Genomic DNA, 23,518 nt, shown 5'->3' with positions numbered 1-23,518 from the left:
GACTTGGTGCTCTTAAAACTCTTTAATGTTAATAATAGCTTTGGTTTTTTTAAAAGTGCATTTGGACTTCACACTTTATAATTTTCTCAGTTCTAAGAGTTGTGTTGCTTATTTTCAGGTTTACCAAAGATGCAGGCCATTAGGAACTATACTGGAATGCCAGCCCCCGCTCTTCATGAAGGACCCCCGTTACACATCCAGGCAGGGGATACAGTTGAACTTCTGAGAGGAGATGCACACAGTCTGTTTTGGCAGGTACTATCCACATTACAGTTTTTTAGATTTAACGGATGATTTATTACCACTTGGAGAATAAAGCTCTTATCTTTAGAAACTGATTGTATGCTTTCAGCTTCAGAAATTTTACATGATGTGAGGAAAATTTTTTTTTATTCACCACTCTCAAATTTACCAATGCTAAAGTGGCAATGAGTGTTAGAATGCTAAAGAAAATAGTATCTGTGCTATGCATCAGAATTACCATTTATATTAAGAATTCATACTTTGACAGAGCATTTTTTCCACAAGTAGGACCTTGGGTATCATCTAATTCACATGGCTTTCACATATTAGCACTTCACTTCAGAGGAACTACCTTACTAGCTTGCCAGTGGCCATTTCTGGCCATATTTCATTTGTGCCTACTCACAGTAATACCTGAAGCTATTAGAGGTACCATAGGCATTATTTATGAAATAAATAAAATGTGAAAAGTGAGTATGTTGATGTTTGCTGGTGATGAAATCTCTCTTATCCAGTTAGCCTGCTTTGGTTCAAGGGTTTTGTTAACTGAGGTAAATATGGTATAGTGTTAAGATTCAATAGAGCTTGATGGTAGAACATTGCTGTTCATTAAATTATTCTGTATTTTCGTGTATATGTTAGAAATACTTCCCAACATCTTAAAGAAAGAGTGTTAAAAGTGTTGTGTGTTGAGGAAGAAAAGGGTGGGATCAAGAGAAAGCTTAGCACATGAGTGAAATTTTCTAGGGGTGAAGAGACCAGAAAAGGACTGTTAGATAATAATCCATTGAGCACATGTGTAAATGATAGCTATTTTGTTTGTACAAAACTATCTTATTGTCTGCCATCTTGGTATAGAAGAATGCCCCTAAGTTGGACATTTAGCTCCAACCACATTTCAGTTTCTGTAGCCAGTGGCTTTTCCAGAGCTCCACCATCCTTCTTAAGTATCCTACTCTTCTCATACCTCATTCTTCCCAAAAAAGGAAGAGAGAGAATGACAAACTTAAATTCTACTAACTCTTCCATCCACTCCTGCATCTCCCAGCCCAACCACAAAACACACCTTGTGTACGCATAAGAGTCCTCTTATTCAAGGCTTACCTTTTGCTTGGAGTTTTCCATCCCACATTTCATCAGTTGGCTCTTGACCCCTACATTTTCAATTTCATTCTCTCCACTGGCTCCTTTTCTATAGCTTATAAATATGCTCCTCCTATCTTAAAACACATATAACTCAACATGTTGTCTAGTTATGTCAGTCTCCTGCTCCCTCACTCCCTCTCATCCTCTCCCTCTCCCGTTCCCATAGCTGAACTTCTTGAGAGAGTAGTCTGTACTCAGTCTCTGCCTCCTTATGTCCTATTCGTAATGCAGTCTCCTGCAGAAACTACTCCTACTTGGATTACTAATACCACTTTAAAAAAAATAACAACAACTTTGAGATATATAATCAAGTACACATACTTAAAGTGCAGTTGAATTTGATAAGTTTTGTCAAATGTATATATAAGTGAAAGCACTGCTACAGTCAAGATGATAAAATCAGCCCCCAAAGTTTTTGTGTGCCCCTTTGTAATCTCCCTCCTGCCTCTGCTTGTTGCCCTTCCCCAACCCCCAGCCAACGATAGTTCTGCTTTCACACTATGAATTTGCATTTTTCAGAATTTTATATCGTACATCATATAGTATGTATTCTTTTTTGTATGGCTTCTTTCACTTAACTATCTTGAGATTAAAACATGTTACTTTGTGTAACAATAGTTCTATCATTGTTTTAAAACTGCTTTATTGAGGTATGATTAACATACAAAAAGCTGTACATACTTAATGCATACAGCTTGATGAGTTTGGAGAAACTATCGCCACAATTTATGCCATAAACATACCCATCACTTCTAAAAGTTTCCTCCTATCCTCTTTATTTTTTATTTTATATTTTGTGATTAACAACATTCAACATTAAGACCTACCCTATTAGCAAATTTTTAAGTATATAGTACAGTATTACTAACTATAAACTCTGTGCTGTACAGTAGAACTCTAGCAGTTATCCGTCTTGCATAACTAAAACTTGTACCCTTGACTACTCCATCCCCATTTCCCCCTTCCCCCATTCTTTGGCCACCCCTGTTCTACTCTCTGCTTCTATGAGTTCGACTATTTTAGATTCCTCATATAAGTACAGGAAAGACTTGGAAGCAACCTAAATATCCATCAATGGATGAATGAGTAAATTAAGAAAATGTGGTATATAACATAATGGAATACTATTCAGACTTTGAAAAGAAGGAAGTCCTCCCATTTGCAAAAACATGGAAGAACTTGGGCGACATAATACTAAGGGAAAGAAGTTCTTTCTTTTTATTGCTGATTATTATTCCAGGTATGGGTTTAGCACAGTTTATCCAGTAGCCTATTGAGGGGCTTTCAGGTTATTACTGTTTTGGGCTGTAAAAAATAAGCCGCTATGGGGAAGACCTTCAAGATGGCGGAGGGGTTAGAGGTGGAGATCACCTTCCTCCCCACAAATACATGAAAAATACATCTACATGTGGAACAACTCCTACAGAACACCTTATGAACGCTGGCAGAAGACCTCAGACCTCCCAAAAGGCAAGGAACTCCACACGTACCTGGGTAGGGCAAAAGAAAAAAGAAAAAACAGAGGCAAAAGAATAGGGACGGGACCTGCACCTCGGGGAGGGAGCTGTGAAGGAGGAAAGGTTTCCACACACTAGGAAGCCCCTTCGCGGGCGGAGACTGCGGGTGGCGGAGGGGGGAAGCTTCGGAGCCACGGAGGAGAGCGCAGCAACAGGGGTGCGGAGGGCAGAGCGGAGAGGTTCCCGCACAGAGGATCGGTGCCGACCAGCACTCACCAGCCCGAGAGGCTTGTCTGCTCACCCGTCGGGGTGGGCGGGGGCTGGGAGCTGAAGCTCGGGCTTCGGTCGGATCCCAGGGAGAGGACTGGGGGTGGCGGCGTGAACACAGCCTGAAGGGGTTAGTGCGCCAGAGCTAACTGGGAGAGAGACCGGGAAAAAGTCTGGAACTGCCTAAGAGGCAAAAGACCATTGTTTTGGGGTGCGCGAGGAGAGGGGATTCAGAGCACTGCCTAAACGAGCTCCAGAGACGGGCGCGAGCCACGGCTATCAGCACGGACCCCAGAGATGGGCATGAGACGCTAAGGCTGCTGCTGCTGCAGCCACCAAGAAGCCTGTGTGCAAGCACAGGTCACTCTCCACACCGCCCCTCCCGGGAACCTGTGCAGCCTGCAACTACCAGGGTCCCGTGATCCAGGGACAACTTACCCAGGAGAACACACAGCATGCCTCAGGCTGTGGCAACGTCACACCGGCCTCTGCCGCTGCAGGCTCGCCCCGCATTCTGTACTCCTCCCTCTCCCCAGCCTGAGTGAGCCAGAGCCCCCTAATCAGCCGCTCCTTAAACCCCCTCCTGTCTGGGCGAAGAAAAGACGCCAGAGGACGACCTATACGCAGAGGCGGGGCCAAATTCAAAGCTGAACCCCGGGAGCTGTGCGAACAAAGAAAAGAAAGGGAAATTTCTCCCAGCAGCCTCAGGAGCAGCTGATTAAATCTCCACAGTCAACTTGATGTACCCTGCATCTGTGGAATACCTGAATAGACAATGAATCATCCCAAAATTGAGGTGGTGGACTTTGGGAGCAACTGTAGACTTGGGGTTTGCTGTATGCGACTGACGAGTTTCTGATTTTTATGTTTATCTTAGTATAGTTTTTAGCTCCTGTTATCATTGCAGGATTTGTTTATTGGTTTGGTTGCTCTCCTCTTTTTTTATTTTTTCATTTTAATAATACTTTTTTATTTTTTATCTTAATAACTATTTTATTTTATTATTTTTTTCTTTTTTTTCTCCATTTTCTTCTGAGCCGTGTGGCTGACAGAATCTTGGTGCTCCGGCCAGGTGTCAGGCCTGAGCCTCTGAGGTGTGAGAGCTGAGTTCAGGACATTGGTTCACCAGAAACCTCCTGGCCTCACATAACATCAATCAGCAAGAGCTCTCCCAGAGATATCCGTCTCAACACTAAGACCCAGCTCCACTCAATGACTAGCAAGCTCAAGTGCTGGACACCCCATGCCAAACGACTAGCAAGACAGGAACACAACTCCACCCATTAACAGAGAGGCTGCCTAAAATCATAATAAGTTCACAGACACCCCAAAACACACCACTGGATGTGGTCCTGCCCACCAGAAAGACAAGATCCAGCCTCATCCACCAGAACACAGGCACCAGTCCCCTCCACCAGGAAGCCTACACAACCCGCTGTGGGCAGACACCAAAAACAGCGGGAACTATGAACCTGCAGCCTGTGAAAAGGAGACCCCAAACACAGCAAGTTAAGCAAAATGAGAAGACAGAGAAATACGCAGCAGATGAAGGACCAAGGTAAAAACCCATCAGACCAAACAAATAAAGAGGAAATAGGCAGTCTACCTGAAAAAGAATTCACAGTACTGATAGTAAAGATGATCCAAAATCTTGGAAACAGAATGGAGAAAATACAAGAAATGTTTAACAAGGACCTAGAAGAAATATAGAGCAAAAAACCAATGATGAACAGCACAATAAATGAAATTAAAAATTCTCTAGAAGGAATCAATAGCAGAAGAACTGAGGCAGAACAACGGATAAGTGACCTGGAAGATAGAATAGTGGAAATAACTACCGCAGAGCAGAATAAAGAAAAAAGAATGAAAAGAATTGAGGACAGTCTCAGAGACCGCTGGGACAACATTAAACGCACCAACATTTGAATTATAGGGGTCCCAGAAGAAGAAGAGAAAAAGAAAGGGACTGAGAAAGTATTTAAAGAAATTATAGTTGAAAACTTCCCTAATATGGGAAAGGAAACAGTCAATCAAGTCCAGGAAGCACAGAGGGTTCCACACAGAATAAATCCAAAGAGAAACACACCAAGACACATTAATCAAACTATCAAATATTGAATACAAAGAAAAAATATTAAAAGCAGCAAGAGAAAAATAACATACAAGGGAATCCCCATAAGGTTAACAGCTCATCTTTCAGCAGAAACTCTGCAAGCCAGCAGGGAGTGACAGGACGTATTTGAAGTGATGAAAGAGAAAAACCTACAACCAAGATTACGCTACCCAGCAAGGATCTCATTCAGATTTGACAGAGAAATTAAAACCTTTACAGAGAAGCAAAAGCTAAGAGAATTCAGCACCACCAAACCAGCTTTACAACAAATACTAAATGAAATTCTCTAGGCAGGAAACAAAAGAGAAGGAAAAGACCTATGACAACAAACCCAAAACAATTAAGAAAATGGTAATAGGAACATACATATCGATAATTACCTTAAATGTAAATGGATTAAATGCTCCAACCGAAAGACATAGACTGGCTGAATGGATCGAAAAACATGACCCGTATATATGCTGTCTACAACAGACCCACTTCAGACCTAGGGACACATACAGACTGAAAGTGAGGGGATGGAAAAAGACATTCCATGCAAATGGAAATCAAAAGAAAACAGGAGTAGCAATTCTCATATCAGACAAAATAGACTTTAAAATAAAGACTATTACAAGAGACCAAGAAGGACACTACATAATGATCAAGGGATCGATCCAAGAAGAAGATATAACAATTTTAAATATTTATGCACCCAACACGGGAGCACCTCAATACATAAGGCAAATACTAACAGCCATAAAAGGGGAAATCAACAATAACACAAACATAGGGGACTTTAACACCCCACCTTCACCAATGGACAGATCATCCAAAATGAAAATAAATAAGGAAACACATGCTTTAAATGATACATTAAACAAGATGGACTTCATTGATATTTATAGGACATTCCATCCAAAAACAACAGAATACACTTTCTTCTCAAGTGCTCATGGAACATTCTCCAGGATAGATCATATCTTGGGTCGCAAATCAAGCCTTGGTAAATTTAAGAAAATTGAAATCGTATCAAGTATCTTTTCCGACCACAACGCTATGAGACTAGATATCAATTACAGGAAAAAAAACTGTAAAAATACAAGCACAGGGAGGCTAAACAATACACTACTAAATACCCAAGAGATCACTGAAGAAATCAAAGAATACCTAGAAACAAATGACAATGAAAACACGATGACCCAAAACCTATGGGATGCAACAAAAGCAGTTCTAACAGGGAAGTTTATAGCAATAGAGTCCTACCTCAAGAAATAAGAAAAATCTCAAATAAACAATTCAACCTTACACCTAAAGCAATTAGAGAAAGAAGAACAAAAATGCGCCAAAGTTAGCAGAAGGAGAGAAATCATAAAGATCAGATCAGAAATAAATGAAAAAGAAATGAAGGAAACAATAGCAAAGATCAATAAAACTAAAAGCTGGTTCTTTGAGAAGATAAACAAAATTGATAAACCATTAGCCAAACTCATCAAGAAAAATAGGGAGAAGACTCAAATCAACAGAATTAGAAATGAAAAAGGAGAAGTAACAACTGATGCTGCAGAAATACAAAGGATCATGAGAGATTACTACAAGCAACTGTATGCCAGTAAAATGGACAACCTGGAAAAAATGGACAGATTCTTAGAAAAGCACAACCTTTCGAGACTGAACCAGGAAGAAATAGAAAATATAAACAGACCAATCACAAGCACTGAAATTGAAACTGTGATTAAAAGTCTTCCAAGAAACAAAAGCCCAGGACCAGATAGCTTCACAGGTGAATTCTATCAGAGATTTAGAAAAGAGCTAACACCTATCCTTCTCAAACTCTTCCAAAATATACCAGAGGGAGGAACACTCCCACACTCATTCTATGAGGCCACCATCACCCTGATACCAAAACCAGACAAAGATGTCACAAAAAAAGAAAACTACAGGCCAATATCACTGATGAACATAGATGCAAAAATCCTCAGCAAAATACTAGCAAACAGAATCCAACAGCACATTAAAAGGATCATATACCATGATCAAGTGGGGTTTATCCCAGGAATGCAAGGATTCTTCAATATATGCAAATCAATCAATGTGATACACCATATTAACAAATTGGAGAATAAAAACCATATGATCATCTCAATAGATGCAGAAAAAGCTTTTGACAAAATTCAACACGAATTTATGATAAAAACTCTCCAGAAAGTAGGCATAGAGGGAACTTACCTCAACATAGTAAAGGCCATATATGACAAAACCGCAGCCAACATCGTTCTCAGTGGTGAAAAACTGAAACCGTTTCCACTAAGATCAGGAACAAGACAAGATTGCCCACTCTCACCACTATTATTCAACATAGTTTGGGAAGTTTTAGCCACAGCATTCAGGGAAGAAAAAGAAATAAAAGGAATACAAATCAGAAAAGAAGAAGTAAAACTGTCACTGTTTGCAGATGACATGATACTATACATAGAGAATCCTAAAGATGCTACCAGAAAACTACTAGAGCTAATCAGTGAATTTGGTAAAGTAGCAGGATACAAAATGAGTGCACAGAAATCTCTTGCATTCCCATACACTAATGATGAAAAATCTGAAAGAGAAATTAAGGAAATACTCCCATTTACCACTGCAACAAAAAGAATAAAATACCTAGGAATAAACCTACCTAAGGAGACAAAAGACCTGTATGCAGAAAACTATAAGACACTGATGAAAGAAGTTAAAGATGATACAAACAGGTGGAGCGATATACCATGTTCCTGGATTGGAAGAATCAACATTGTGAAAATGACTCTACTACCCGAAGCAATCTATAGATTCAATGCAATCCCTCTCAAACTGCCAATGGCATTTTTCACAGAACTAGAACAAAAAATTTCACAATTTGTATGGAAACACAAAAGACCCCGAATAGCCAAAGCAATCTTGAGAAAGAAAAACGGAGCTGGAGGAATCAGGCTACCTAACTTCAGACTCGACTACAAAGCTACAGTAATCAGGACAGTATGGTACTGGCACAAAAACAGCAATATAGATCAGTGGAACAGGACAGAAAGCCCAGAGATAAACCCACACACATATGGTCACCTTATCTTTGATAAGGGAGGCAAGAATATACAGTGGAGAAAAGACAGCCTCTTCAATAAGTGGTGCTGGGAAAACTGGACAGCTACATGTATAAGTATGAAATTAGAACACTCCCTAACACCATACACAAAAATAAACTCCAAGTGGATTAAAGACCTAAATGTAAGGCCAGACACTATCAAACTCTTAGAGGAAAACACAGGCAGAACACTCTGTGACATAAATCACAGCAAGATCCTTTTTGACCCACCTCCTAGAGAAATGGAAATAAAAACATAAATAAACAAATGGGACCTAATGAAACTTAAAAGCTTTTGCACAGCAAAGGAAACCATAAACAAGATGAAAAGACAACCCTTAGAATGGGAGAAAAGATTTGCTAGCGAGGCAACTGACAAAGGATTAATCTCCAAAATATACAAGCAGCTCATGCAGCTCAATATCAAAAAAACAAACAACCCAATCCAAAAATGGGCAGAAGACCTAAACAGACATTTCTCCAAAGAAGATATACAGATTGCCAACAAACACATGAAAGGATGCTCAACATCACTAATCATTAGAGAAATGCAAATCAAAACTACAATGAGGTATCACCTCACACTGGTCAGAATGGCCATCACCAAAAAATCTACAAACAATAAATGCTGGAGAGGGTGTGGAGAAAAGGGAACCCTCTTGCACTGTTGGTGGGAATGTAAAGTGATACAGCCACTGTGGAGAACTGTATGGAGGTTCCTTAAAAAACTAAAAATAGAACTACCATATGACCCAGCAATCCCACTACTGGGCATATACCCTGAGAAAACCGTAATGCAAAAAGAGACATGTACCACAATGTTCATTGCAGCACTATTTACAATAGCCAGGACATGGAAGCAACCTAAGTGTCCATCGACAGATGAATGGCTAAAGAAGATGTGGCACATATATACAATGGAATATTACTCAGCCATAAAGAGAAATGAAATTGAGTTATTTGTAGTGAGGTGGACGGACCTAGAGGCTGTCATACAGAATGACGTTAAGTCAGAAAGAGAAAAACAAATACCATGTGCTGACACATATATGTGGAATCTAAAAAAAAAAAAAAAAAAAGGGTTCTGAAGAACCTAGGGGCAGGACAGGCATTAAGATGCAGACGTAGAGAATGGACTTGAGGACACGGGGATGGGGAAGGGTAAGCTTGGATGAAGTGAGAGAGTGGCATGGACTTACATATACTACCAAATGTAAAATAGATAGCTAGTGGGAAGCAGCCGCATAGCACAGGGAGATCAGCTCGGTGCTTTGTGACCACCTAGAAGGGTGGGATAGGGAGGGTGGGAGGGAAACGCAAGGGGGAGGGGATATGGGGATATATGTATACGTATAGCTGATTTACTTTGTTATACAGCGGAAACTAACACAACATTGTTAAGCAATTATACTCCAATAAAGATGTTAAAAAATAAAAAAAAGAACATATAATTCAGTCTAGGTCTTGTTAGTTTAGTAGGCATTTTATATGTAAAAATGCAGAGGACATTTGAGTAGGGGAAACAAGCTAAAATAGACAAAAGGCAATAATAGCAAGATGGGGTATTTGGGTAGTGGTGAGAAAAGGCAATCCCTGCTTTTTAAATTTTCAAAATCAACATAATCTACTTCATGTGTATTGAGAATATAAGACAGGATTTAAGGGTATGGCATTTGGAAAAAATTGTCTGGGTTGAAATCCATCTTAACCAACGACTAAGTGCTGTATATATTTGAGCAAGTTATTTAACTTCTCTGTCCCACAGTTCCTCAGATGTAAATGTCACCAATGCTAATATATATATCACAATTTATTGTGAAGATTAATTTGGTTAATATATGTAAATCACTTTAGATAATGCCTGGCACAAAGTAAATGCTATATGTGTGATTGTTGTTGTTATTATTATATCATTTCTATTGTTCTGAAAGAGAAACTATACAGATAGACATCTGCAAGTCAAATTCATAAATGTACATTATTATGGGGAAATATACAGAAAATAATTATGAGTTGAAGTTTAAATAAACTTCTCCACACATAAAGCTGCAGATATAAAAGATTAAAAGCTAAAACATGAGCTTATACAATAAAAAAATTTGGATTTTACTAATTAATTGAATAAAAAGTTTATTTCCTTTCTCAAAAGAAAAAAAAAGCCGCTATGAACATTTAAGTCTTTGTATGGACACATGTTTTCATTTCTCTTAGGTAAATACTGAAAGGAGATCATAAGTAGATATATGTTTAATTTTTTGAGAGACTACCAAACTGTTTTTCTAAGTGACTTTATCAAGTTACAGTTCCACCAGCTGTATATGACACTTCTAGGTGCAGTATATCCTCACCAGTGTTGGTTATGGTCAGTCTTCTTAAATTTATCTGTTCTAACAGGTATATAGTGGTATCTCATTGTGGTCTTGATTTACATTTCCCTAATGACTACTGATATTGAGCATCTTTTCCAGTGCTTATTTTCCATGCATATAACTTCACTGATGTAGTGCTTGTTCAAATATTTTGTCAAATTTTTTAATGGGTTGTCTGTTTTCTAATTATTGAATTTTGAGAGTCCCTTATATATTTTGAATACAAGTCCTTGATAAATTATATTATTTCCATATATTTTCTCCTAGCCTGTGGCTTGCCTTTTTATTATCTTAATGATGTTATGCATAGAGCAGAAGTGTTTACTTTTGATATAGTCCAATTTGTTAATTTGTTCCTTTGAGAAGCTATGAGCACTGTATCAAAGAAATCTTTGCCTTCCCCAAGGCAACAAAGATATTTCCCCGTGTTTTCTTCTAGAAGCTTTGTAGTTTTAGGTTTTACATTTAGGTTTATGATCCATTTTGAGCTATTTTTGTATATGGTAATAACGGTTATTTTTTTGCATATGGATTCAGTGTGTTCCAGCACCATTTGTTGAAAATCATTTCTCCACTGCATTGCCTTTACATTTGTAGAAGAAGTTTTTTCATATATGTGTAGGTCTGTTTCTGGACCCTCTGTTTTTCTGATCTTTTTCTCCATATTTGTACCAATATGATGCTGTTTTGATTATTGCAGCTAATAGTAAGTCTTAAAATCAGTAGTCTTAGTTCTCCACATTTTTTTTGTCCAAAGATGTTTTGGCTATTTTAGGTGCTTTGCATTTCATATGAACTTTAGGATATCTTGACAATTTCACCAATAAAAGCTTGCTGGGATTTTGATTGGGATTGTGTTGAATTGTAGATCAATATGGGAGAATTGACATTTTAACAATACTGAGTCTTCTGACCACTGACCATGATACATCTCTCCATTTATTTAGGTCTTTAAATTCTCAGCAGTGTTTTGTCATTGTCAGAGTAGAAGACATAGCACACCTTTTGTTATATTTATCTATAATTATTTCATATTTCATTTTGATGCTACTATAAATGGTAGTTTTAAAATTTCAATTTCTACTGTTTATTGCTAGTATATAGAAATAAACTGATTTTTGTAAATTGATCTTTTATCCTGAAACCTTGGTGAACTCACATAGTAGTTCTAGTAGCTTTTTTCTATAGATTGAAGTAGATTTTTTTTAGACAATTCTGTTGTCAATGTATAAACACAGTTTTACTTCTTCCTCTGCAATCTGGATGCCTTTGATGTCTTTTTCTTGCCTTGTGACAGTGGCCAGGACCTCCAGTAAAATGTCGAATGGTGGTAGTAAGAGAGTACATCCTTGCTTTATTTTTGATCTTAGAGGGAAAGCATTAACTCCTTTCCCATTAGATATTATGTTATCTGTAGTTTTTCATAAATGCCCTTTATCAAGTTGAGGACTTTCCCTTCTAGTCCTGGTTTGCTGGGAATGGTAATAGTTTAATACTCAAAGAATGAATTGGGAACTATTCTCATAAATTTTCTGAAAGAATCAGCATTATTATTTCTTCCTGAATTGTTTTGTAAAATTTACCAAGAAGCTATTGAGGCCCGGAGTTTCCTTTGTAAGAAGTTTTTTTTCAATTACAAATTCAATTTCTTTAGTAAATATATGGCTATCCAGGTTATGTATTTCCTTTGGAGTGAGCTTTGGTAGTTTGTGTGTAGAATCTGTGGTGTCATCTCTCTCATTTCTGACATTGGTAATCTGCGTCTTCTCTCTTTTTTTTTCTGGTCAATCTAACTACAGGCATACCTCAGAGATATTGCAGGTTTGGTTCCAGACCACCTCAATAAAGCAAATCACACAAATTTTTAAATTTCCCAGTGAGCATATAAGTTATGTTTACACTATACTGTAGTCTGTTAAGTGTGCAATAGTGTTATGTCTTTTAAAAAGTTCATACCTTAATTTTAAAATACTTTATTGCTAAAAAATGCTATTATCTGAGCCTTCAGTGAGTCATAGTAGTAACATCAAAGATCACTGATCACAGATCACCATAACAAATAAAATAATAATGAAAAAGTTTGAAATATTGAGAGAATTACCAAAATGTGACACAGAGGCATGAAGTGAGCAAATGCTATTGGAAAATGGTGCTGATAGAATTGTTTGACACAGGGTTGCCACAAACTTTCAATTTGTAAAAAAATGCAGTATCTGCAAAGCACAATAAAGTAAAGTACACTAAAAATGAGGTATGCCTGTAACTGTTATGAATTTTGTTGCTCTTTTCATAGAACCAGCATTTGGTTTCATTGGTTCCCTCTATTATTTTACTGTGTCCCATTTCAGTGATTTCTGCTCTGGTCTGGTTTATGTCTAGTATTTTTCGCCTTAAGCATCTTTGCTGTAGACATCTTTGCCACAGGCATTTTTGCCTCATAATTAATTGGCCATAAGGTAGTCTTGCCATAAAAGATGTTGCCATAAAAGATGAAATAATGAAAAATAAAATATGTGTAGTAGATTCATGACAGTACTGCACAAATAACTGATTTTATTTTGTGGGTTGTCCCTAAGCACTTATCTTCCAAGTCTTTTGTTCATAGTATTATATATATATATATATGTATATATATTGTTTGTTTGTTGATTTGTCTCTTTGTTTGGCATTACACTTTCTCTTTTTCACTAAAATTTATTCCTTAAGAGGGGTATCAGTTTCCAAACACTAGGATGCATATTCGTACCTGAGCTTTGTACTGTGTTGTGAAAGCCTCTGCACTGTTGTTTGTTCTTGGTATATTGTCACATGTCTGTTGATAGACATTACAAATTTCTAGGGGAAATGTGGGTTCAACTCTGCACCTTCAAGGCCCTCAGCCTCTTTCTCCTCCAACATAATGTGTTTCAAAATAAGAAACAACTCTTGGGGCAAATCAACTTCATCTGTCAGCTGGATGAAGCCATCAGTAACATTGCTGACTGGAAGAAATGCTCACACATCTCAACCAGTTGAAACCAAATTGTCAAACCAAAAACTGTCAACCAGTTGTTTTATCTTTTGCTGCAAAGTTGCTTTATGACCAGTTAGTTAACGTGACAAAAATGTTTGCAACAAAAATGCTTACAGCAAAAGTACCTAGAACTAGTCTGGTTATTACTTCCTTTCTTCTTATTATTTTGGGTTTAATTTGCTCTTATTTTTCTAGTTTCCTAAGGTAGAATATTTGCTTGCTGATTTGAGAACTTTCTTCTTCTAATATAGACATTTAGCACTAAAAGTTTCTAAGTACTACGTTTGCTGCCTGTCCCCCAAATTTTGGTGTGTTTATTTGGTATTTTTATTTTAAGTCAGTTCAAAATACTTTCTAATTTCCCTTTCACTTTCTTCTTATGGGTTATTTAGAGGTGCATTATTAAGTTTCCAAATATTTGGGATTTCTAATTTAATTCCATATCATAAGGGAAAATAGTTTGTATGACTTAAATCATTTTTAATTTATTAAGAATTATTTTATGGCCCAGAAAGTGGTCTATCTTGAGAAATGTTTTGTGTACAGTTGAAAAGAATGTGTATTCTACTTTTTGGGGTGGGATGTCCTACAAATGCCAATGAAGTCCAAGTAATTGATAGTGTTGTTCAAGTGTTCTGTATCCTTATTGATTGATGACATACCATCCAATCCATCCACCGTCCTCCACTCAAGTCTGGCATCTTGCTATATTCTCTATTCCTTCCATTCTCTCACCGCCTCCTCATCTCCTTAGTCATCAGATATGCCTCATTTTATCCTCTGACTAGCTCTCAATGCATTTCTTCCTCTCCATCTCTACTGTCACTGCCTAGTTTCTACTCTAATCAGCTGCTGCTTGACATCTGCGATCACCTTCTAACTGGTCTCCTCACCTCCAGAATTTGTCTTCCTGTTACCCTCCCACCACTACAAAGTTCACATTGCAGTGAATTACATAATCCCTTGTTAAAGTCTTCCAGGGTCTTCCTTCGACCATACGAATTCACATTTCATAGTCTGAATGGAAGCATTTGTGAACCCGAGGATCCGTGCCCAATCCTTGCCTGCTTCTCTGACCTCATCTCTCATGGGTAGCCCACATGCTATGTGCCCTCCATCCCTCCCGTGTACACCTTCCTGCTGCTACTCCAGCCCATTTGGAGCCTCCTCTGTGAAGCCTTTCCTGTCCCATCTACCTTACTCCTAGCCCTGTTTCCGGCAGACCTGGACAGAATTCCCTCTTATTTATTCCTTTCTTGCGACAATAATGACAACAATAGCACTAATGACTAATGGTCATTATACCTTTTTTATGTACAAGGTAGAGTTCTAAGCATGCTTTACATATAGTAACACGTATAATGCTAATGAAAGTTCTATAAAAAATACTATTATTATCCCCATTTTATAAATGAGCAAACTAACACACTGTGCGGTTAGGTAGCCTTTTGGTATGTCTTGTAAGTTTTTTCTTGGGTAGCCAGGTGTGAGGTACTGGGTAAAGGGAACTGCTGTAAATAGGCCTTTAGTGTTGTGGTGAAGTGTGGCAGGAGGGGAAATATTAGTTAGTCCTATGATTAGGTCCCATTTTTTAGTGAGCTTGTGCCTCTGGATGATAAACTTCCCAGGTTTTGTTTTGTTTTGTTTTCAGTTTTCTTGCTCCCCTCTAAGGTGGGATAGGATGGCTAGAGTGGGCTGGAGTTGCGTTTTCTTCTTCCCCAGGTCAGGTAGGCTCTGAAAATACCCCAGCAGGTTGTGCTCTGGTTAACTAGTTTCCTCTGAGGGCAGGCCTTGTTAAGAGGGGAATGCCTTTTGCCCTCCCTCTGCATGTAGCCAAGAGGGATTTTTTTTTCCCCATATTTACCATGGGAATCTGGTTAAGCTCCTTAAGGTAAGTCTTACACTATGATGGGGTCCCCCAGTGACTGGGCTCCCAGAGTTTTTAACTCTGAGGGTTGTTGACACTAAGCTGCCAGCAACTTGTCAGTTACAGTGCAGGTTTTCCTGCCACTGCGTCGGCACTGGGTCTTGTAGTAGTTTCTGCTGGTGAGTCTCTCCTCTAAGCTGTGACTCCCTGTGTTTGCCTGTCTGTCTCTCTGGTCTTCAGGGCCAAGGTTTGTCCTGTGTCTTCCCCTCTCTTATGGATCCAAGCAGAGTTGTTGCTTTTTCAGCCCATTCAGCTTCTTTCTTGTTAGGATGTAGTGACGAACTGGAAGCCCCAGCACTCTTTTACTAAATTGTACAGTCTTCTGTTCTCTTTAGACTATAAGAAAGAAATTATTGTCATTTCATTTCGGCAGCCTGGAAACATGTGGTGTTTCTCGTATGACGGTATAATGGCTTTGGAAACTCTCAGGAGAAATGAGAACCACTGGATGACAAAACGTGTGTGTATATCTGTTGAGGGGATGATATATGATAGGAACAAGAAAGGCTAATGTCTAGAACAGAGGAAAACAATTAGCACATTTAGTTCAGTTCAGCAAGTGTGTATTGAGTATCAGCTCTGTACTCACTGCTCAGACATAGCTCACACTTTATCAGCTCCAATTATTGGTTTGACATTAGGTTGACTGTCTTTAGAAGAACCCTTCATGCCTGCTGGCAGCTAGTGCTCTGTTTGAATTGCCAAGATATGTTACAAGTTCATCAAGTATTTCTGACAAGGATATAGTGTAGGTCAGAATTGTCTTATGGGTACCTCTAAGCCAGTCAAAGGATTTTTAGCTAACAGACACTAGCCTTATTGAAAGGAGTAGTGGCAGAATGAGAAAACGTGGATTCAAGTCATGCATCTGTAGCCAAATAGCTCTATGACTGGGTCAAGTCAGTTAATCGCTATGTGGCTTAATTTCTTCATTTGTTACAAGAGCGGGGCTGGACCAGAGCAGAGCTCACAACTCTGACTGAGTTATCTGGGGGGGGGGGGGGTGGGGGGGGGGGGTGCCTTGTAAAATGTCAACACACAACTCCACTTCCAGAGATTAGGATACAGTTAGTCTGGGTTGAGCCCAGGCGTGAGTAGATTGTATACAATCCCAGATAAATTTAATGTGAGCCACGGACTAGATGATCCAATTGGTAAGATTCCTTGAGAGTTAGGGCATTATCCCCAGCTCACTATTTGGTCATTTATAGCAAACTAACTACAAAACATGGTGTTAAAATGAACTCAGTACTTTGGCTCTGACAGATACCGAGTAAAGGGTATATTTTCAAAGAATCTGTATACATTGAAAATATAGTTGCTGCAGCCTTCATACTGAACTTGATACAATTGTTTTGTCCGATTCAAAAGGCACTTAAGATTTTGCAATACTTTAAGGCTGTCGTGATAAAATCAGCTTTTGTTTTACAGGCTGTACATGTGGGAAGTACTGTAGGAAACTGGCCTGAATGTGTACTTACTCAGTGGCATGATTTACAGTGACATGTTTTTTAAATTTCTGAACAAAACTCTCTTCCTTGTTGGGTCTAAGCGTATAAAGAATGTTGCTGGTTTGATTCTCTGAATTCATGTGAGTCTGTAGGTGTGTTTACAGTGGATCATGTACGTTAATGTGCCAGTTTTCATGTTCAAGGTGACAAGTGCTTTATGGTCTGCACCCTAACGGATGTGACTCCTGCCTTGGGGAGTTTTTCTTTTTCATTTGCTTCTGAGAAGATAGTTTTTAAGCAACTCTCTTTGGTCTCTACTCAATTGGTTTGGTCTCATTTGAGATTGTACATAATTAGCACGTTAAGTGAAGCAAGTTAAGTGTTTTTCTTTCCTGTGCTAGAACTTAGGAAATTATAGCTCATTTTGCTGAGTATTAGTTACTGATTCTGCCATCTAGCAGCATAACCTTTATAGACTACTTACTCTGTGCACCTCAGCTTTATCATCTGTAAAATGCATACAGAATAAAATAAATAATATATGAAAGAGTTCTAGCACAGTGCTCGTTAAACAGTAGCTTCTATTTATTCACCCATTCATCAATTCAGGGATGAATGATCCACCGATTCATCCATGCAAATACTAATAAATTGCTTACTATGTGTCTGACTGTGTTTCATCTGGGGAGGACCACAAACAAGACAACTGGTTTCTAATCTCATGGCCTTAGTGATCTGAGGAATGATCAAAGCTCAGGATAAAGTGATGCAGCTGGTTTCCATTTTAAGTTTTTAAGTAAGTGTTTTTGTACATCATATTGTTACAAATATATCTAGAGTTAAACCTGAGGATATTAATCTAGAATTGTTATTGGGCTGTTACAGTGGCTTTGCATTTGCATTCCAAAAATGTCTTTTGTACTAGTTAAGTGCTTTGGCTTATTTGGAAATTTTCAAGAAATTATGCTTTCTAAGCTAAACTGTTTTCTCATTTTTTCAAGAGAGTTACTTCACTCATTAGTGTAGAAAGTTGGATTTTACTGTAGTCTGTCATGTTTTCTACATACTCTATGTCCAGAGAATACAAATTATGCTCTACTATCTATCAGGAACTTTCTTTCTTTGAATAGCTATTCGTCTAGTCTGTATTATTATTATAACAACAGTAATTTCTAATGCTATTGAAGTGAGTGGGCTATCTGCATTTTCATTATAACTTCTTTCAAACAATGAGTTGCCACTTGAGCTGTAAAAATGTTCTCTGTTCAATCTTTGCATTGAAGGGATTCGTTTTCCCAGTCTTTTTTGTTGTCTTTTTCTTTTTCTTTCCTCGAAAGTTCTATAAAATTGCCTTCCAGTGAAATGAATATAAAATAGGAAATGGGCCATTTAGTGTACGTTTCCTAGTGTAGGTGTAAGGCACAGTTTTTCCTGAGTATAACATATGGAACAATCCTGATCATGTCATTGGACTGATGCTAAACCTGTTGCAATATGTGATAATAAGGGCTTAGTAACTGAGGAAAATATCCTTCTGGCCTAAAGAGATTTGTTCATATTGGAAACTTTATTTTCCCAGAAAAGATACAGATTCTACTTATCAGAGAGGGAAAGAGGGCAAGCGAGAGAAACAGGCAAATATAACATCCTGCCATGCCATCTATGGTTTCCATTACAATAGAGTGCTTTTTATGTGTTTTCTTCTTAGAATAAAGCTTATGAAACAGTGAGGATCCTGTGTCCTATATCATGGGGTTTTATTTGCTTCATTGTCATTTATGAATACCCAAATGTTCCACAGGGAGAATTTTGTAAGCTAATTGGAACCAAAAGGCGGTTATAAGCAGTAAACTGTAATCAGTGTGCCAAAGATATATATTTTTATCCACAATGCAAGTTAAATAACCTAGAAAATAGTTGTGATACTTCACACTTACAAATCATACATCTACATGATCTTTATTCTAAGGAGTGAAAATGTTTTTACACGCATTCTGATTAATTCACAGAAATCTCCATGAAGAAGGTAAATTATAACTGTGGTTTTTAAGGGGCCAAATTTATCATCCATCTATAGGACGGCATGTGCAGAATTAAAGTTAGACTCTCTTCCAGACTTCTGGTCTCCTACTTTAGTTCTATATGTTAGACCATCCTGCCTTTGTTTTAGGAGAGTCACTTGTAATTTTTTACACCTTTAAGGAAAACACATTTTTTAAAGGCAGTTTAGTTCTGTTTTGGTAGAATAATCAGGAAACAAAACATTGCTTTACGTAGAAGTATTTGCTTTTTACATTTTTTTGCCTCAAAGGAAAAGAATAAAAAGTCAGAAAATAAGTTGAGCTTAGGGAGATTCTCAAGAGGAGGGAAGCATTCCTACCCACACGGAGTCCAGAGGCAAGGAGCCTGGGGTGGGCGAGGGGTGGGGTTGGCCCTGGACTTGGCCGTGGGCAACAAGGTGTTAAATTCCCCTTTACCACCATCTGAGCCCTCAAGACACAGTGGTAGTAACTGCAGCAAGTTGACCCTTGTCTGTCTTAGTTTACCTTGTCAAGAACTTTTGCTTCCCACATGACTGCTATATTTATTTGTGTTCAAACAAACAATCCAGGTGATTTTTTTTTTTCTTTTACAGGTGCATTTTTTTCTCATTCTAACTTTTGGAAAAAATTGGAGGGTTCAATTGAAGGGATCTTTTTCATAGGAGACATGTTTTCTCAAACCTTCAGTCACTGACATATATTTTACCTTCTGCCTGAAATTTCCCCTCTACCCACATTCTCTTAGATAAATCCTTCTTTACCATCAAGACTCAATTTGGGGGTCACCTTCTCTGAACCAAAAGGACTTCTGTCTTGTAACTCATCGTACTGTATCCTAATGGTTTGTTCATCCGTCTCCCTGCCCGGTTAGAGCACTCCAGAAAGATAAGAACCATGGCTTTCACATCTTCATCTCTAATGCCTAGAATAAAAGGCATTCAGTCCATGGGTTTAAAATGAATAACTGGTTAGAGCTCCTATTTCCATAATACATATGTTATTTACAAGTTTTCAAATTCATTGTTTATTAACTCAAATTACACTTTATGCTGTTATTTGAAAAACCATGAAAGTATTCATTCATCTTGTCAGATTTAAATTTATCTTTGTTCTCTCAGAATAGTCTTAAAGCTATTTAACCTTGTGTCCTCAAGTTCTTTATCAATAAAATGGGGATTTTAATATTTAAATGACTCACAAGCGTGTTGGTATTGTAAAAATCATAGGAAATAGGAAGTAAACTTGAAAGAAAATTGAAAAGGAGAAAGTATATTTCGGTGTAATTGTTAATGATTTTGATGATAGATTTTGATTTGAAAGATCATTGTTAATGATTTTGAAAGAGCTTCATTTTTCAGAAGTGGGAAAATGAGTATCAGTTTGGTTTTTTAAAAACTTAAAATTTCATCTTCCCCACATTTAATATGAAGAGTCCTGCTAATATACACAGGCTCATAGAAGACCACTCTGCTCACCCAATTCTGATACCCAATTCTTGAAATTTCTTTAGTTAGGTATTAAACTTTTTACTTCATAATTAGACATAAAATCACAAATGATAAATTCTGAAGGACATAGTTGATTTAAACAGGATAAAATCATGCGCCCTTTCTTCACAGCAGGTTTGGACCAGGAAGGCCTTAGATACCTCAAGGAGAGTGGGAAGGAAACAGAGGGACAGGGGTTTACAGAAAAGAAACTTTGCCTAGGGAATGGTGTGCTTACTTGTGGGAACTGTTGACCTTTTGTGCTTAAGCCATCTGTCCCATAACACAGGACCTGACCCAGACACCCTCTGAGGTCCAAAGAAGGGAGGAAAGTGGAGGGGAATTAGTGGATCTTTCCTCCCAACATCTCTGCCTGCAACTTTAGTTGTCAAATCACTTCAAAGCATTCTTTTCCTTTGCCCTAAATAAGGAGGAGACTTTTCTGATTCCTTCTAGAACACATAAGAATATTACCTACAATAGAATTTTCTAAAACTATGCATTTTTTCTCCTGATCTAAAATTCGAGTGTCAGACTGCATCATCGTCAGAGGCAAACAGAACACAAAAGAAATATTTCTGAAAGAATCATATCTCCTTTGTTAAGAAAACTTGATTCCTGATACCAAAAGACTCATTGCTTTGGCGTTATAAACCAGAGAGTAAACATCTCTGGGAACTGTTTTTCCTAGGTCAGATTCCTACTCCAGGGCATTTCTTTGTGAAATCTGAAACTTGGTTTTTATCATGGCAGCGATACCTTTTTAGGCAGTACTGGAGCAGTTTCAAGGTGTTCCTCAGGTGATCTTGGCTTGGCTTCTACGTTGCCTCTCACCACTTGCTCATCCCTTGTGTAAAATTAGGAGAAACCAAGGCAGAATTGAAACTGTGGATTAGAAGATTAGAAGCTGTGTGAAAAGAGTAGAGGCTGATTTGGTATAAGTATGTCCTGTAATTATGAGATCTTTATTTTGACAGGTGTTTACCTCAAAATATTGAGCTAAATCAGGGTCCCTAATTACAGGAAAGTAGATAAAGGCAGAATGTGGCTGTAATAGAACAAGGGAGGCCCGGGAGAGATGATTATGGAAGATAATAGACATTAGTAAAGGCCTATAAGAATCATTTTCCCTGGGTGACTGCCAACTGGCTTTGATTGAATAGATCATAAACTGAGTTTGCAGGAATGTTTCCAAGTGTACAGACTGTATTGTGGGAATTGGCAAACCTCCTGACAAAGTGGGTGAGGCCCTACTTGTTAACTCTCAAGACAGGCATTTTTGATGAACAGTTCTTACTGGTACTTTTCCCGTGTTTCCCATTATAACCTACATTTGGGACAGGGCAAAATGTAGGTTATAATATAACTAGATAAGTCTCTGCTGTCTAAGTAGAAGTTCACAGTAAAGTATTACCTTTTCTTTTCCAAATAGAGAGTAACATTATTAAGGAAAAAGTTCTGAGGAAATCTGGTCCTTTTTCTTCCATTATTTTACCACCATATAAGCTATGTTCTGTCATAATTACTACAAGTTTGTGTCAAGCACAGAATACCTTCCATGGGCCGTCAATCTGCAATTGATCTGATACTGTGAAGGGTTTCAATAGAGTGTGCACGTGTGCATACCCTTAAGGCTTTGGGCCAAATAATTTATCAAATTATAACATATAGTGAATCTTAATTAATCATGGTAATCTGAATTCCTAAAGAATGAATGAAGGAATGTCATTCCTAACAAGTCAGTCCTGTGTACTCTGGAAAACGGAAGACTTCACACTGAGTTAGAATGAAAGTCATTAAGGACCTGAAATGTTCTTCTCTTCTGTAAGTAAGTACAACCAGATTAAATTACTGACACATAGTATCCCTAATTAAGAATTTGTAGATCAGATATTTCTTGGTAACAGTAACTGACCGGAGAACTGTAGGGACTTGGGAAACGTGATCATATAAACAAAGAACTTTAGTAGTAAAAGAGACCTCAGAAATTCATGGGTCAAAGTCTGTCATTTTACAGGTGAGAATATTGAAGCCAAGAATGATTAAATGACTTACTGAAGATCTGAAAGCCAGGAAGAGAATACTGGGCTCCTGATTCTCTATACCTATCAAATTATCAGTATTACCACAGAAGTTTTATTTCTGATCCAAAATTCTATAAAACTCTATGGAAATAACCAAATCAAAAGCTAGTTAAGACATGATCTGAAAGGGATCCTTGAAGATAGTAGCCATGTTATTCATTTTTAATCTCCTGGTACCTAGCATAGTGTAAATATTAAGAAATACATATTAAGAAGCCAATACACTTTTCATTAAAACACTAATTCTGTTCTTAGTAGAATAGTAATTTCTTTAAAAATGCCTGATGCTGCCATGAGCATATAATCTGTAAGGTGCTATTACTCAGAATACTTCCTTTGTGATTACTTAAAATTAAGATCACCAAGGATAGGAAAACATTCATCAATTGTCTGTTAGGAGTAGAAAAACAAATATCTATATTTTGGACCTTTGGTAATCCTGATTTATTTTGGGGGCTATGTGGCCTCTCCCCAAATAGGATTTCTTCCACGATGTGGTAGAACTGTGTTTTTCTTTCCAGATTTTGTATTGAGTAACCACTTAGGATTTGGCTTACCTACATGCAGATTGGTTTTTGCTTGCTGATTTTTCTTTCATCAGTTATAAGATTTTGATTCAAGATTGCACTTGTGTATAGTGTCTTAGCCAGTGAGAATCTGGAGAAAAAGCCTCAAGACACCCATAACTAGAGAGTTCCCTTCCCTGCTGGAGAAATCCAGGAAACTCACAAAATATATTTTTTGGATAGCAAGAAAAATATTCTGCAGTCTCAAGTCTCATTCTGCTGTTATATTCATCTCACATCTAATAAGTGTAGAAATACAGCT

The 23,518-nt window shown here is 37.9% G+C and overlaps 1 protein-coding gene across 1 annotated transcript in view; it reads left to right on the top strand.

The window, feature by feature from the left end:
* VAV3 (vav guanine nucleotide exchange factor 3) overlaps positions 1 to 23,518 on the top strand; it is a 386,424-nt gene that overhangs the window by 305,053 nt on the left and 57,853 nt on the right. Inside the window, exon 20 of the mRNA XM_068540417.1 lies at positions 119 to 255. Coding sequence (XP_068396518.1) covers positions 119 to 255 — 137 coding nt within the window. The remainder of the gene's footprint in view (positions 1 to 118; positions 256 to 23,518) is intronic.

Source organism: Eschrichtius robustus, chromosome 3 (assembly GCF_028021215.1).
Source record: "Eschrichtius robustus isolate mEscRob2 chromosome 3, mEscRob2.pri, whole genome shotgun sequence".
NCBI lineage: Eukaryota > Metazoa > Chordata > Mammalia > Artiodactyla > Eschrichtiidae > Eschrichtius > Eschrichtius robustus.
The sequence above is the reverse complement of the archived record's forward strand: the minus strand, read 5'-3'. Positions and strand labels throughout refer to the sequence as shown.